The sequence below is a fragment of the Giraffa tippelskirchi genome, chromosome X (genome assembly GCF_054371585.1).
Source record: "Giraffa tippelskirchi isolate mGirTip1 chromosome X, T2T-mGirTip1v1.2.pri, whole genome shotgun sequence".
NCBI classification, from domain to species: Eukaryota; Metazoa; Chordata; class Mammalia; order Artiodactyla; family Giraffidae; genus Giraffa; species Giraffa tippelskirchi.
Window position 1 is genome coordinate 147,377,999 of NC_137289.1, and position 16,979 is coordinate 147,394,977.

The window sequence follows — 16,979 nt, forward strand, 5'->3', positions numbered from 1 at the left end:
GTGTGTATGAATAAATATTTACTGTGCTTCTGCTGCCCTCTCGTGGAGAAATAGAAGAATGACTATGAATGTGACGTAAACTCTAGATGCATTCTCTCATATGTGTGTATGAATAAATATTTACTGTGCTTCTGCTGCCCTCTCGTGGAGAAATAGAAGAATGACTATGAATGTGACGTAAACTCTAGATGCATTCTCTCATATGTGTGTATGAATAAATATTTACTGTGCTTCTGCTGCCCTCTCGTGGTGAAATAGAAGAATGCTTATGAGTGTAATTTATAAAACGCAGAGGTCTTCTTTACATGTTGAAAAAATACTGCATAAGTTGATTAAAAATTAATGCATGCTCATAACAGAAAACATAAAGCTGTTGGAAAAATACAAAGAAAGAAAAAAATCATCCATGATCTCAGCTGACCATTGCCTCAGAATTCTGAGTTCCTGGGATGGGGAGATAAAAAAAAAAAAAGATGACAGTGTGCTACTTCTTTTATTATAAATCATTTTTTCCGCTGTTCGAATGCTATCATAGGACTTGGTCCTGATACGTGATCCTTGCTTTGTTCACTCATCTTTAAGCCTCTACTTTTACAAATACCTAGTAATTTGAACCCCTGTATAGACTGCTTGCTTTAAGTTTTTGTTTTGTTGTTTTTTTCCCATTTCTGCTATGATTAAAAAATGTTGCATGTCTTGTCTATGACAAATAGTGCTGCAGTGAACTTTAGGGTGGACGTATCTTTTGGAATTAAGGTTTTCTCCAGGGATACACACAGGAGTGGGATTTCTGGGTCACATGGTAATTCTATTTTTACTTTTTAAAGGAGCTGCCATGCTGTTCACCAGTATTGTAAAATGGTTACAAAATCAGACCCCTATATACGCTGTCTACAAGGGAGCCACCTCAAAACAAGGGACACATACAGACTGAAAGTGAAGGGCTGGAAAAAGGTATTTCGTGCAAATGAAGACCAAAAGAAAGCAGGAGGAGCAATATTCATATCAGATAAAATAGAGTTTAAAATAAAGGCCGTGAAATGAGACAAAGAAGGAGGCTTCATAAGGATCAAAGGATCAATCCAAGAAGATATAACAGTTTTAAATATATATGCACCCAACATAGGAGCACCAGAATACATAAGTCAAATGATAACAAGTATGAAAGGGGAAATTAACAATAACACAATAATAGTGGGAGACTTTAATACCCCACTCACACCTATGGACAGATCAACTAAACAGAAAATTATCAAGGAAACACAAACTTTAAATGATACAATGGACCAGTTAGACCTAATTGATATCTATAGGAAACTTCACCCCAAAACAATGACGTTCACCTTTTTCTCAAGGGCACACGGAATATTCTCCAGGATAGATCACATCCTGGGCCATAAATCTAGCCTTGGTAAATTCAAAAACATCGAAATCACTTCAAGCATCTTTTCTGATCACAATGCAGTAAGATTAGATGTCAACTACCAGAGGAAAAAAAAAAAAACTATTAAAAACACAAACACATGGAGGCTAAGCAACACGCTTCTGAATAATCAACAAATAACAGAAGAAATCAAAAAAGAAATGAAAATATGCATAGAAACAAATGAAAATGAAAACACGATAACCCAAAACCTGTGGGATTCAGTAAAAGCCGTGCTATGGGGAAGGTGCATAGCAATACAAGCTTACCTCAAGAAACAAGAGAAACATCAAATAAATAACCTAACTCTGCAGCTAAAGCAACTGAAAAAAGAAGAAATGAAGAACCCCAGGGTTAGTAGAAGGAAAGAAATCATAAAAATTAGGGCAGAAATAAATGAAAAAGAAACAAAGGAGACCATAGCCAAAATCAGCAAAACTAAAAGCTGGTTCTTTGAGAAGATAAATAAAATAGACAAATCATTAGCCAGACTCATCAAGAAAAAAAGGGAGAAGAATCAAATGAACTAAATCAGAAATTGAAATGGAGAAATCACAGCAGACAACACAGACATACAAAGGATCATAGGAGACTACTATCAGCAGCTATACGACAATAAAATGGACAACATGGAAGAAACGGACGAATACTAAGAAAAGTATAACCTTCCAAAACTGAACCAGGAAGAAATAGAAAATCTTAACAGACCCATCACAAGCATGGAAATCAAAACGGTAATCACAAATTCTCCAACAAACAAAAGCCCAGGACCAGACGGCTTCACAGGTGAATTCTACCACAAATTGAGAGAAGAGCTAATACCTATCACACCTATCCTAGTCAAACTCTTCCAGAAAATTGCAGGGGAAGGTAAATTGCCAAACTCATTCTATGAGGCCACCGTCACTCTGATACCAATACCAGACAAAGATGCCACAAGAAAGGAAAACTACAGGTCGATATCACTGATGAAAATAGATGAAACATGCTCAACAAAATTCTAGCATCCCAGCTAATAAATACAGTAAAACTGTTCATGCCTGAAACTCACCTCTTGTAATCCTTAGTGCAATAATTGATTGAAACACAGACCATCAGGAGATGACGCGGTTAGATGGAAATGGGATGAAACAGAAAAAGGAGCATACTTTCCCCTAGTGATCCACCCGTGGATCTTAGCATCCATACAAGCAGCAGTTACTGTCATCCACCACTTTTGAAATATTCTCCCTCAAAAATCTGACCCCACATCTCAGCCTTGGCAGGTCACACATTTCAGAGAAGATAATTGACCTATTTCAAGTCAAAATCATTTTCTTAAAGGGCAGAGGGCGTACAGTGGGGGAGGGCTTTAGATTAAGACCTAAGAGGCAGTGTGAGTGCCTTGGGGGGGGGGAGTATAGAATTATTTTCGAGGCATTTAAAATTTCTAATATTTGATACTATTAAATAATTCTTAAATGTTTTTTACAAACATGGTTATGCGAGGAAACATCCGTCTGTTAGTAATACTGGAGTAATATTGATGAGTGTCAAATATTGGGAAGGGATGAAGGGACTCGACGTCTGGGATTTGCTTTAAAATCTTTTGGAAAAAGAAAAAGAGATTGAAAGAGAGGAAGAAAGAGAGAAAGCTAGTAGGGCAGAATCTTGGTAAGTGTTGAGTCTGGAAGTGGGTGTTGGGGGATTCCTTATACGTTTCTACTTGGAAACATCTTGGAGAATTTTACATGCTAAAGAGATGTAATTATGATGTCACAGGACATAACGTTGGTTGTTTTTAGCAGAAGTTTAGGAGGGAGATTTGATCATCTCAGAAGCTTTTTTCCACACGTGATGTTTCGAGTATTATTTATTTCACAATACTTAAAATGCAGATCCAATAAGACCATCTGGCAGCTGGGTAAGATTTTTCATGCAATTTATTCAACCAAGTAGTCAATGAATCAAATTCAGGCAGAAGGTAACGGCCATTTTCTGCCCCAATCTACTTTCGTCCTGGTCTTGAGAGTCCTTGCACCTATTTGACAAAGCATCCTGGTCATATTCCCATGTAAACTCCTGGGGATGTGGGGTTTGGAAAGTCATTGCAGTGAGGGATTATAGATTTCTGCACGCGCAGGATGGATTCGGGTCTCGAAGGGGGAATTGTAAGAAAAGGAAACCAAACCACCTAAAAACATCATGCAAGCAGCGATAGATGCTACAAGGACGGCACTACCGAGCTGCTGCGTATCTGGCTTGGTGGAGATGTTGAAAGATGGTGGGAAGGAAATTCCCTCTTTGTGTACCACCACGTAGTAATTCCAGACGATGGCAATCGTGACACAAGCACTGGCCGCTGTGTTGAGAAGTCCTGCAATAACAAATGGATTGAGGGCGTTGTCCTTCCATGGAAGTCTCAGGTACACTCGCCGAAGTGCAAAGGTGAGGGAGACTTTGCCCCCAAACCCTAGAAAGCTGGCGAGCAGGAAGAGGTTTTGCGCAAAGCAGATATCGCGAGGCAGGTAAGAATCAAGGTAGCGGTAATGGTGACACTCAGTGGCTCTGTTGACGGTGTTGGTGTGTTGGAATACACAGACTCTCCACATCCCCACGGAGGCCAGGTCCCGGGGGAAGAGCGACGTGTCGTTGATGTGCCACACTCGCCACTCCACCAGGCCCATGGCCATGGTGCAGAGGATCCAGCCGATGGTGGCTACAGAGAGCCCTACCAGTTGGCGTTTGGTGTTACTGGGGATCAACGGCAGGGCGACCTCATTCTCACGGGAACTGCAAACGAATACAGGGCATCATGAGAGTGGGACCCTTGTACCTGGAATAGCCCCCCATGGTTATAGTCGAAGGGAAGACGCTATGTGTAAGAGGGAAGTGCTGTGTTTGAAAGAAGTGCTATCTTTGAGAATGGAGACTCTAGAGGCTCCACTGGTGGGAGTGCTGACCCAGCACACTTTGCCAAGGGCCATCGGGTAGCGTTTACTGAAAGCCTTCAAATGCACAAACCTTCAAATACACAGGCCCACTGCCAGGCATTTGTTCAAGGACATAACGAAGACTGGCTGAAAAGCTTTCACCACCAAGATGGTCGACACAGCCACATTTGTAATATTGACAAATGGGAAATGACTTCGAGTCCAACAAGAGAGCTTGGTTACATAATGGATGCTAGCTCCATACAAGGGAGCTGTGTGCCAGCATTCGGAATAGAACTGGACTGGTATGCGGTGTGATATACCGTGTGTCTGCCTCTGTTCAAGGTTCATCCATGTTGTAGCTTGTGTGAGTACTGGGCAGCTTTGACCCCCCAGAGTAGTATTCACGTGTAGGGATGCACCACAGATTGTTGACTCACTCCTCAGTGTTTGGACATCAGGATTGGCCCCGGGTTTAGACTATTATGAATAAAGCTGCTGTAAACCCTTCTATCCAAAACCTGGGGTGAGGGTGTGTTCTCGTTTTCCTCATGTAGATACCCAGGACTGGGATTTACTTCCCTGGTGGCTTAGATGGTAAAGCGTCTTGCTTACAATGCGGAAGACCTGGGTTCGATCCCTGGGTCGGGAAGATCCTCTGGAGAAGGCGATGGCACCCCACTCCAGTACTCTTGCCTGGAAAATCCCATGGACGGAGGAGACTGGTAGGCTACAGTCCATGGGGCCGCAAAGAGTCAGACACGACTGAGCGACTTCACTTCACTTCACTTCACAGCAAATGTATGTTTCACTTTTTAGAAAGTTCTAAATTGTTTTCCCAAAGGGCTATACCATTTTATATCCGCACCAGACATGTATGAAGTCTGCACTTTCTATCTTCTCCAACACGTTGGTACATGTAGTCATTTTGATTATGGCCATTCTAGTTGCCATTAAAACAAAATGTGACCAACCGGAGGAGGAAGATACTCACAATATATCAGACACTAAGAGCATATTACAAAACAGAATGTGTAACGTAATCAGGGATGAGACTAGAACTGGAAGTCTAGATGCTCAGTGAGTAAGAGACATTTTGAACTGGGTTAGAAGGGCTAAGGAGTTTTGAAAGCTACCTGTATTGTGAAGAATCAGATAGACATTAATAGGAAAGAGCACGTAATAATCCAAGTGGAGAGCTCAATGAATTATCAACAGGCCCATACCCACACTCAGCGAAGAAAGACATACATTATCACCACTTCCTTATGTCTTTATATTTGCTCATCTCAGAATACATCTCCCCAAACATTCTGCCTGATTTTCAACAGGGAAATCATGCAGTAAGCATTCCTGTGTGATAGGCTTCTTTCCCTCACTGTGTTTATGACCTCAGATTGCCTCTTTTAATGATGTCTGGCTGTTCAACAGAGATGAGCCTGATTTGTTGAAAGAAAAAAATACTTCATTAACGTGAAGCAATGGAGGATTAATTCTGGCAGAAAAATGCGCTCATACCCAGTGAGCAGTAAGGTGATTCATTCACCATAAGCCTCTGCAGCTGTGAAGGTGTAAGACTATCTAGTAACATGGAAAAACATTCCACCCCTAGAAAATGTTTAGAGCAGTGGTACCCCACCTTTGTGGCACCAGACGTGGTTTCATGGGGGGTGGGGGGGATCATTCAAACGCATTGCATTTACTGTGCAGTATTGTTTCTGTTATTATGATATCAGCTCTACCTCTGATCATCAGGCATTAGATCCTAGAGGTTGAGGACCCCTGGCTTAGAGGACCGTTCTTCTTTTAGAACCAAATGCACAAAGAATGCAGAGAGGAAATGCCCTGAAAGCCCAAGCCTGGCCTAGAGAAGCTGCCTAATCAGTGTTTGTAAAATGGAAAGTTAAATAGGAGGCAAACAAAGGACTGTGTTTTACAAGTTTACTTCTAGTTACGTTGTTACCTACAGCAGATATCTTTCTATCTTCAGTATCTGTGTTAGAATCATCTGTTTTCTTTTTACTTGACCTGGCTAAAGACATCTCACACCTGATGAAATACTACTTCACACTCAACAGGATGGTTCCTAACAAAAAACACCAAAAGTAGCAAGTATTGGCCAGGATGTGGAGAAACCAGAACCTTTGTGTTTTGCTGGTGGGACTATGAACTGGTATGGCTGCTGTGGGAAACAGTACCGGGATTCCTCAAAACAAACAAAGACTTACCGTGTGATACAGGAATTTCTCTTCTGGGTAGATGCACACCTGCAGAAAAAGCAGGGACTTAAACAGACACTGGTACGCCCATGTTTGTAACAGCATTATTCACAATAGCTAAGCTGTGGCGGGGTGGGGGTGGGGGCCGATTCTCCATCCATGGAGGAACAAACATGGAGACAACATGTGGTCGATCCATATAACAGGGCATTTCTCAGTCTTCGGATGGAAGGAAATTTGGACACACGTTACATAAAGGATGAACCTTGGAGACTAATTATGCTGAGAGAAATAAGCCAGGTAGGGAGAGACAAATACTGAAAGATTTCACTTTTCACAGGACCCAGACTAGTCCAATTCACAGACACAGAAAATAAAAGAGCGGTTACCAGGGGCTGGGTGAGGCAGGAAGGGGTAGGTAGTGCTCGACGGTGACAAAAGCTGTAGCCTGGGGAGAGGGATGGTGGTAACAGTTGCTCAACACTGTGAATATCCTTAATGCCGCTGAGCTGTACGCTTAAAAACAGTGACACCATAACCCGTGTCTGTTTAACCACAAGACGCACACAGCAAGAAAACCAGAGCATCTACTAACCGGACTCTTCCCGAAGTGTCTGGGATCGAGGACAGTGAGCTCAGAGGCACAGAACTGCCAACGGAAAACCAGTCCCACTCCACCATCTTCTGCTCAGCGTGGCAGGCTCCTTTCTCCAGGGGGAGAGGGGCTCTCGCCGCCATAGTCAGTGGGGCTGGCCCGGGAGGCCAAGGCCCTCTCCTGGGACTCGCAGTCACCGCATTCCACACCCAGTGTACGCATCTCCAGCATTCTCAGTTGCTAGGTCACGGACGCCATGGCGGCCTCTCTGTTGCTGACGGTGGCATGCCCTCTTCACCTGCTCTCCTCTGTGTCTCCTGGCCCTATGCCAGAGGGCAGTATGTTTACTCCAAGGACCTAAGAGTGCACTTTTAAGACCTGTGTGCCTGCTTCAGGCATTGCCCCCTCATCCCTTTCTCTTGTCCCCCAGACGTGGTACCTACCCCATCTCACCTGGAGTTAATGACATTTTTTCTTAAGGCGATGGCAACCTATACACACAGGCGTTAGCAGCAGTCGTGCCCACATTGGGGAGACGGAGTCGGGACAGACCAACGACAAGAAACACATTAGGAAACATACCCTTAGTTCATGGGAAACACCCCCTTCCTGTTGAGTCTTGGATCACAGATGGTCCACGGGAGTATGGCGGTACGGACTAGATAAGGTAGCTGCTAAGATAGGGGAGAGCTTCAGATGGGACTTCTGTAAGAAATGAGACATCGTGTCAATGAGCGAGCAGTGAGGACTACATTTCACATAGAAGCCAAAACTCCTCTGGAATCCTCTGTGTACAATGTTTCTGTAACAAATTCATCCCAAGGAAATGAGCAGAGAAATTACAAACATGTCAGTGAAACACACATACCCAATGAGCTTTATAACTGAACTTACAATGGGGACAAATAGGGAGAAGAAAACCCAGGCAGAGAATATGTACAATAAACTATTTTATAACCTTACAATGGGACAAAACACAACAACTCCACCTTAGGAAGAATAAAGAAGGAAAAACTTGCTAGTACTGCTAAATAAAAAGCTGATTTCAAAAATACATAGTTAAAAATGCTGGAGAGGATGTGGAGAAAAGGGTATCCTCCAACCCTGTTGGAGGAAGTGTAAATTTGTGCAGCCACTATGGAGAAGAGTAAAGAGGTTTCTCAAAAAACTAAATACAGAATTACTATTCGATCTAGCATCCCACTGCTGGGAATATACCCAGAAATTCAGAAAGATGCATGCACCCCTATGTTCACAGCAGCGCTACACACAATAGCCAAGACATGGAAACAACCTAAAGTCCAGAGAGAGATGAATGGGCAAACATGACGTGGTGCCTATTTAATGGAATACTATCGAGCCGTAAAAAAAAGAATGAAACATTGCAGCAATGTGGATGGACCTAGAGGTTATCATGGGCTTCCCAGGTGACTCAGTGGTAAAGAATCCACCTGCAATGCAGGAGAGCCAGGTTTGATCCCTGGGTTGGGAAGATCCCCTGGAGAAGGGACTGGCTACCTACTCCAGGATTCTTGCCTGGGAAAGCCCATGGACAGAGAAGCCCAGTGGGCTACAGGGCATGGGGCTGCAAAAGAGTCGGGCATGACTCAGTGACTACGCAACAACAAAGAGACTATCATACTAAGTGAAATAAGTCAGACAGAAAAAGACAAATACCATACGCTATCGCTTCTACGTGGAAGCCAGTTCAGTTCAGTCACTAGTTGTGTCCGACTTTTTGTGACCCCATGGACTGCAGCATGCCAGGCTTCCCTTTCCATCACCACCCCCTGGAGCTTGCTCAAACGCATGTTCATTGAGTCAGTGATGCCATCCAACCATCTCATCCTCTGTCATCCCCTTCTCCTCCTGCCTTGCTCTCCTGATTTGATGTCCTTGCAAGCCAAGGGACTCTCAAGAGTCTTCTCCAACACCATAGTTTAAAAAGCATCAGTTCTTTGGCACTCAGATTTCTTTATAGTCCAACTCTCACCTCCAAACATGACTACTGGAAGAACCATAGCTTTGACTAGACCTTTGTTGGCAGAGTAACTTCTCTTTGATCTTTTTAATTTGCTGTCTAGGTTGGTCATCGCTTTTCTTTCAAGGAGCAAGTGTCTTTTGATTTCATGGCTGCAGTCACCATCTGCAGTGATTTTGGAGCCCAGGAAAATAAAGTCTCCCACTGTTTCCATTGTTTACCCAACTATTTGCCATGAAGTGATGGGACCAGATGCCATGCTCTTAGGATTTTGAATGTTTTTTCACTCTCCTCTTTCACTTTCACCAAGAGGCTCCTTAGTTCCTCTTCGCTTTTGCCATAAGAGTGGTATCATCTGCATATCTGGGGTAGGAGCCAGGATATGGCACAAATGAAGCTATCTGTAAAACATACAAGACTCATAGAGAACAGACTTGTGGTTGCCAAGGTGGAGGGAGGATGGATTGACGGCAGTAGGGGATCGGTAGATACAAACTCCTGCATTTAGAATAGATGAAAAACAAGGTACTACTGCAGAATGCAGGGAGCTATATTCAGTATCCTTTAGAACAGCAGCCTCTGCAGTTATCCCAGGCCTGCTTGTAAATGAGAGCAAAATGAGGCACAGGGAGTCACCGAAAGCTTTTGTCTCTTGAGGCTTTGAGGTTTTTCTTTAAGTGAAACTTTATTTTTAATTTAAGACTATTGACACCACTTTAGTTGTTGCAGGGAAACAGTTTCTCGTTCCCTTCCACACATACCTGGAGGTGTTCAGCTGCAGTTATTGTCACAGCTATGTTTTTGGAATCTGTTGAGCACATGTCTCTTGATACAGGAGGTCCATGTGGATTATGAATTGCATAGGTATTTGTGGGTATCAGTTTATTCCAGCCTTCACCTTTCAGCCACTGACCCAACAATACCCTTTGCTAACCGTAATTTCCTTAGCAGGAGTGTCAGTCAATTTCACTTTTGTTTGGGTACTCATCACCATCAATATTTTTTAATCCCCTCCGGAAGGTATATGATGTGATATCTCTTTAATCTGCCCTTCTTTACTTCCTGTGATCTGCTCTAGATTTCTGTGTATCCCTGAAAATGACATTTTTTTTTGCATTTTCCTAATGTCGGAGTCATATTTTGTTGTGAACGTCTGTCACATTTCTGTCTCTTTTCTTCTGCACCCAACTCTTTCCTTTCATCTCTTGGGCCTTGTGAATGCTGCTGCAGTGCATGTTTGTGGGGGTGGGGGTGTTGGCGTGTGTTTTCCACGATCGGTTGGTTTCTCAAATCCTCTGGGAGTGGAACTGCCCCATGACATGATAGAAATATGTGAAAAAGACCCGAGCCAACAGTTTATAAGACAGATGTAGCACTGGCCACTCACTTTATTCAGTTCAGTTCAGTAGCTCAGTCGTGTCCGACTCTTTGCGACCCCATGAATTGCAGCACACCAGGCCTCCCTGTCCATCACCAACTCCTGGAGTTTACCCAAACCCATGTCCATCGAGTCGGTGATGCCATCCAACCATCTCATCCTCTGCCGTCTCCTTCTCCTCCTGCCCCCAATCCTTCCCAGCATTAGGGTCCTTTCCAATAAGTCAACTCTTCACATGAGGTGGCCAAAGTATTGGAGTTTCAGCTTCAGCATCAGTCCTTCCAATGAACACCCAGGACTGATATCCTTTAGGATGGACTGGTTGGATCTTCTTACAGTCCAAGGGACTCTCAAGAGTCTTCTCCAGCACCACAGTTCAAAAGCATCAATTTTTCGGCGCTCAGCTTTTTTCACCATCCAACTCTCACATCCATACATGACCACTGGAAAAACCATAGCCTTGACTAGACGGACCTTTGTTGGCAAAGTAATGTCTCCGCTTTTAAATATGCTGTCTAGGTTGGTGATAACCTTCCTTCCAAGGAGTAAGCGTCTTTTAATTTCATGGCTGCAATCACCATCAGCAGTGATTTTGGAGCCCCAAAAAGTAAAGTCTGACACTGTTTCCACCGTTTCCCCATCTATTTCCCATGAAGTGATGGGACCAGATGCCATGATCTTAGTTTTCCGAACGTTGAGCTTTAAGCCAACTTTTTCACTCTCCTCTTTCACTTTCATCAAGAGGCTCTTTAGTTCTTCTTCGCTTTCTGCCAAAAGGGTGGTGTCATCTGCATATCTGAGGTTATTGATACTTCTCCCGGCAATCTTGATTCCAGCTTGTGTTTCTTCCAGCCCAGCGTTTCTCATGATGTACTCTGCATATAAGTTAAATAAGCAGGGTGACAATATACAGCCTTGACGTACTCCTTTTCCTATTTGGAACCAGTCTGTTGTTCCATGTCCAGTTCTAACTGTTGCTTCCTGACCTGAGAAAGACATGTTTAAAAGACATGAGCAGCCAATTGACAAAAAGGATATGGAACTATACCCTAACCACAATAAAAAGATATTTAATCTCACTAAGGTAAGAACAATCATATTAAAATTCCCTTGAGAAATCAAACTGACTCAGAAGTTGCATAGATTTTAGAAACTACAGACACAGACATTAACATACTTGGAATAACTGTGTTTTGTATGGTCTAAAATTAAGTAGAGACATGGAAATCATAAAATCGTTCCAATTTCATCTTATAGATAACTATAGATAACTTATAGAAAACTCTAGTGTCAGATGACAAACACAGTGGATAGAATAAATGACAGATTAGATAGTGCAGCAGGAGAAAATTGTGCACTTGAAGAGGTAGCAATAGAAAGTGTCTAGAATGAAGCACAGACTACACCAATATATACAAAGTATGGCACAGCATCATCTGTTGATTTTTGTCCCCCTGAGAATGCAGCATTGGTTAAACATTTGAAAATCAGTCTGTGTAATTCAACTTACTAAAGAACTAAAAGTGAAACACAGTAGGGTCATCTTGATAAATGCTGAAGGTAATTTCATAAAATCTAATATCTGTTCCTGGGTTGAGAAGATCCCCTGGAGGAGGGCATGGCAACCCACTTCAGTATTTTTTAATTAATTAATTTATTTTAGTTGGAGGCTAATTACTTTGCAAGTATTCTTGCCTGGAGAATCACCAAGGCCTGAGGAACCTGTGGGGTTTATACTCCATGGGGTCACAAAGAGCTGGACACAACTGAGCGACTGAGCACATTCTGTAAAAAATACTCTTAGCAAACTAGAAACAGAAAACTTCCCCAACCTGATGAAGGTAATAAACTGTATAAATAACATCACACTTTATTGTAGAACACTGAGTGTTTTACTTCTAAGATCAGAATCAACAAAAAGATGTCCACTCTCATTATATTGAATTTCTGTCCATGAAATTTTAGAAAATGATAGAGAAGTTATTCAGTTTGGAAAATAAGAATTAAACTGTTTTTATTGGTCAGCAACATCTATGTAGAATATCCAGTGAAATCTACAGCAACAGCAGAATATCTAAAACAGCATGGAGTAGGTCATATGCCTAGGAGCAGGTCATATGGTGATTATATTTGTAGTTTTTTAAGGAGCTTCAGTACTGTTCAACATAGTGGTGGTACCAATTTATGCTCACCGACAGTGCAAGAGGGCTCCCTTTTCTCCACACCCTCTCCAAATTATTGCTTGTAGAATTTTTGCTGGTGGCTATTTAGAGTGGTGTGAAGTAATACCTTATTGTAGTTTTCATTTCCATTTCTCTAATAACTAGTGATGTTGAGCATTTTTTCAAGTGTTTGTTGGCCATCTGTATGTCTTCTTTGGAAAAATGTCTATTTACATGTGTCCGTTTATTGATCAATTTTTTTTTATACTGGGCTACACATGCCGTTTGTATATTTTAGAGAATAATGCCTTGATAACTAATGAGAACTATCTGTGTAGCACAGGTAACTATCCTCAATGCTCTTTGGTAACCTAAATGGGAAGGAAGCTTAAAAAGGATGCACACCTGATTTACTTTGCTGTACACCAGGAAATAACACAACATTGTAAAGCAACTACATGTGTTCCTACTGTAGGCTCCATTTATAGAAAATTCTAGATGAGGCAAAACTAATCTATACTGATAGAATAGAGAGCAGGTGTTGCATGGGGGAAGGGCACTGTGGGGAAGGGGCCCAAGAGATTTTCTAGGATGATGGGAAAAATATTGCAGTGAACATCATACATATAATTTTGGTGAAACTGCATAAATACTTCTGCAATGTAAATTGCAAACAAGGTCTTGCTAAGTGGCTCCATGCATTTATAAATTTACTAGATACTGTCAAATTGTCCTTCAGAAAGTTGCATCACTTTATGCTTTCACAATAATGCATGAGCTCTCATTTTCCACCCTCTCATCCTCAATCTGGAGGAGACATATGATATCACTCAACGCTTTCATTGAACTTTTGGTGATTTGCATTGTGAGAAATCGTATTCCATTACTGTTTTGGTTTGCATTTCTTTTATTACCAATGAGGTTCAACATTTCCTCCTGTTTTCTGGTAATTTTTCTTATTTTTCTTCTGAGTAATTTGTATTTCTTTGTTTCCTTTTTTACTTCATGTTTGTCTTCTATTGGGTTTTTCCTCTTCTTATTTTAACTTTTGAACTCTGCATAAATAGGTCAATGCCTCCTTTGTCAGCTATCTTACAAATATTTCTCAATTGTCATTTTATAATTCCTTGTTTATTATGTATTTATCCGTGCAGGAATTTGTTTACAAAGTGTAAATTTTCCCTTTTCACCTACTGGACAAAGATCACTTAAATTAATAAATTTAAATAACCAAGAAAACTCCAGGGATCCAGAGGGTGTAGACTGAAAGATTGCAGGGAGGGGGGTCAACTCTCTCTGAGTTCATCTGAATGCCTTTCCTCATGCACTTTTCAATAAACAATTTACTTTTCCCATATATATATATATATATATAGACAGAGAGAGAAAAAATGAAGTGGAGGCAGGTAGTGCCATGATGGGCCAAGATGAAGCCAGGACGGGTGGGGCTGCATCTGGGACACCAAAAAGAGGAGTCAGCCATAGGATTGGTCAGCCCTGTGAAGCCAATGGGACACGTCTCTAGAGCTGTAATTGGAGGACTCTGGGAGCCCCAGCAGGTGCTGAAAGCCAAGATCACCAGGAGGGTGATCAATTTTTCCCAGCATCAGGGTCTTTTCGAATGAGTCAGCTCTTTGCATCAGATGGCCAAAGTATTGGAGTTTCAGCTTCAGCATCAGTCCTTCCAATGAACACCCAGGACCGATCTCCTTTAGGATGGACTGGTTGGCTCTCCTTGCAGTCCAAGGGACTCTCAAGAGTCTTCTCCAACACCACAGTTCAAAAGCATACATTCTTCGGCGCTCAGCTTTCTCTATAGTCCAACTCTCACATCCATACATGACTACTGGAAAAACCATAGCCTTGACTAGATGGACCTTTGTCAGCAAAGTAATGTCTCTGCTTTTTAATATGCTGTGTAGGTTAGTCATAACTTTCCTTCCAAGGAGTAAACGTCTTTTAATTTCATGGCTGCAATCACCATCTGCAGTGATTCTGGAGCCCAGAAAATTAGTCAGCCACTGTTTCCCCATCTATCTGCCATGAAGTGATGGGACTGGATGCCATGATCTTAGTTTTCTGAATGTTGAGATTTAAGCCAACATTTTCACTCTCCTCTTTCACTTTCATCAAGAGGCTCTTTAGTTCTTTATTTTCTGCCATAAGGGTGGTGTCATCTGCATATCTGAGGTTACTGATATTTCCCCCAGATACTCACCAGCCCCCTGAAACGCTCACTGGGTCCCCCAAACTCGCCGGCTCCCTGAAAGGCTCACTGGGTTCCCCTAACTCAACACCTGTGTGAGCCCCTGCTGTCTGAACTCTGGTCTCTGTCAGACATCTGAAGCTCTGACCCCTGTGGAGGTCAGAGTCTGGGTCGGTGATGGCACAGCTTGGTGACTGCATGGGCAGGTGACCCCATGGGTTAGTGGTCTCATGGGCGGTGACTGCGTGGGTGGGTGACCCCATGGGTTACTGGTCACATGGGCGGGAGACCATGTGGGTTGGTGACCGCGTGGGTGGGTGACCATGTGGGTGGGTGACTGGTTTGAGTTGCTGACTGCAGGGTGGGTTACCATGTGAGTTGCTGACCCGGTGAGTGGGTGACTGCATGGGCGGGTGACAGTGTGAGTGGGTAATCATGTGGACAGGTGACCACATGACCTCGCAGATTAGTGACCCCATGGGTGGGTGACCACGTGGGTTGGTGGCCACGTGAAGGGATCACCACATGGGGTAGTGACCACGTGGGCAGGTGACCATGTGAGCTGGTGACCTCAGGGGTTGGTTGGCCACATGACTCCGTGGGTTAGTGACCGCACACGTGGGTGGCTGACCCTACAGCCGGCACCATGAACAGCAGCCCGTCTCTTGTCCCAGGCAGGCTGTTCATGGCCAGCATCAACCTCACGGAGAACCTGGAGTTTGTCCTCGTCCACCCGGCCTGGTCCCTGGAGAATCTGACCCTGCGGGGGCTCCCCTACCTAGCCGCGTGGGTTCGGGGCCAGTGCTCGGGGTCGGCTGCCGGCTGCACCAACATCATCGCGGGCGACTTCATCTGGGCCGACGGGTTTGTTGGCGACGTCATTGGGTTGAACCGGAAGCTGCTTCGGGGCTGACAGACGGCGTGTGTGTGGAGCTGGGCATTGCTGGGAGGCTGCTTCTCAGTCGCGTCCTGTGACGTCACCAGCCTGAACCGGAAGCCGCCTCGGGGCGAGCGGAGGAGCTGGGCATTGCGGAGGCTCTTCTCGGCCCTGTCCTGCGGGGCTGGTCGTCCGTCCGCCCGTCCACGGAATGTGGGTGACTGCAGCGGTGGGGCCAGGTGGCAGGGTCCATGGTCTCCTCGGTCTTCCGTGTGTCTCTTGGCGAATGCAGGGTGTGAGGTGATGATTAAAGGTGAGTGCATGATTTGTACAATCACATCCTCAAGGAGACACACCTGGTTCTTGGGTCTGTGGCTTCCCCATGGGAGAGGCTGGGGTGCCCCCTCCCCCTGGGCGCTGAGAGCAGCAGACAGTGATCCCCCAGCTGGGGGAAGGGGAGGCACTATGACATACTGTCCATAGGAGGGGACTGAGTGCATTTCGATCTCACTGAGAAATCCCTTTTATTAGATAAGGGGCTTCCCTGGTGGCTCACCTAAGAAGGCCTTCTTATTTCTCCCTGCTATTCTTCGGAACTCTGCATTCACGTGGCTATATCTCTCCGTGTCTGCTTTGTCTTTCTCTTCTCATCTATTTGTAAGGCCTCCTCAGACAACCACTTTGCCTTTTTGCAATTCTTTTTCTTGTGGATGGTTTTGATCACCACCTCCTGTACAATGTTAGGAACCTCCGTCCATAGGTCTTCTGGTACTCTGTGTGCCAGATCTAACCCTTGAATCTATTTGTCACTTCCAGTGTATAATCACAAGGGATTAGAATAAAGCAAAGACACAGAGGAAAACAATAGAATGAGAAAGGCTAGAGATCTCTTCAAGAAAATTAGAGATGCCAAGGGAACATCTCATGCAAAGACAGGCACGATAAAGGACAGAAACGTTATGGGCCTAATTAAAGCAGGAGAGATTGAGAAGAGGTAGCAAGAATACACAGAAGAACTGTAAAAAAAGATCTTAACCACCTGGATAGCCATGATGGTGTGATCGCTCACCTAGAGCCAGACATCCTGGAGTGCAAAGTCAAGTTGGTGTTAGGAAGCAGCAGTAGGAACAAAACTAGTGGAGGTGATTGAATTCCAGCTGAGCTATCTCAAATCGTAAAAGATGGTGCTGTTAAAGTGCTGCACTCAATACGCCAGCCATTTTGGA

At 43.7% G+C, this 16,979-nt stretch overlaps 1 protein-coding gene across 4 annotated transcripts; it reads right to left on the reverse strand.

Annotated features, from left to right (window-relative positions):
• Positions 1-3,327: 3,327 nt before the first annotated feature.
• Positions 3,328-15,875, reverse strand: LOC145536635 (claudin-34-like). 4 transcript variants are annotated; one of them, XM_081566159.1, is made up of 5 exons: positions 15,655-15,875; positions 7,732-7,854; positions 7,150-7,472; positions 6,564-6,602; positions 3,328-4,195 (listed from the first exon to the last, which is right to left on the reverse strand). In XM_081566159.1, exons 3-5 carry the CDS (start codon positions 7,290-7,292, stop codon positions 3,508-3,510), a joined length of 870 nt encoding a protein of 289 aa, XP_081422285.1. In that variant the 5' UTR covers positions 7,293-7,472; positions 7,732-7,854; positions 15,655-15,875; the 3' UTR covers positions 3,328-3,507. The 4 variants fall into 4 exon arrangements, with proteins under 4 accessions (XP_081422285.1, XP_081422284.1, XP_081422287.1 ...); XM_081566158.1 differs by adding an exon at positions 9,143-11,494 and having other exon boundaries at positions 7,150-7,854; positions 15,655-15,846; XM_081566161.1 differs by lacking the exon at positions 6,564-6,602 and having other exon boundaries at positions 15,655-15,855.
• Positions 15,876-16,979: the final 1,104 nt, after the last annotated feature.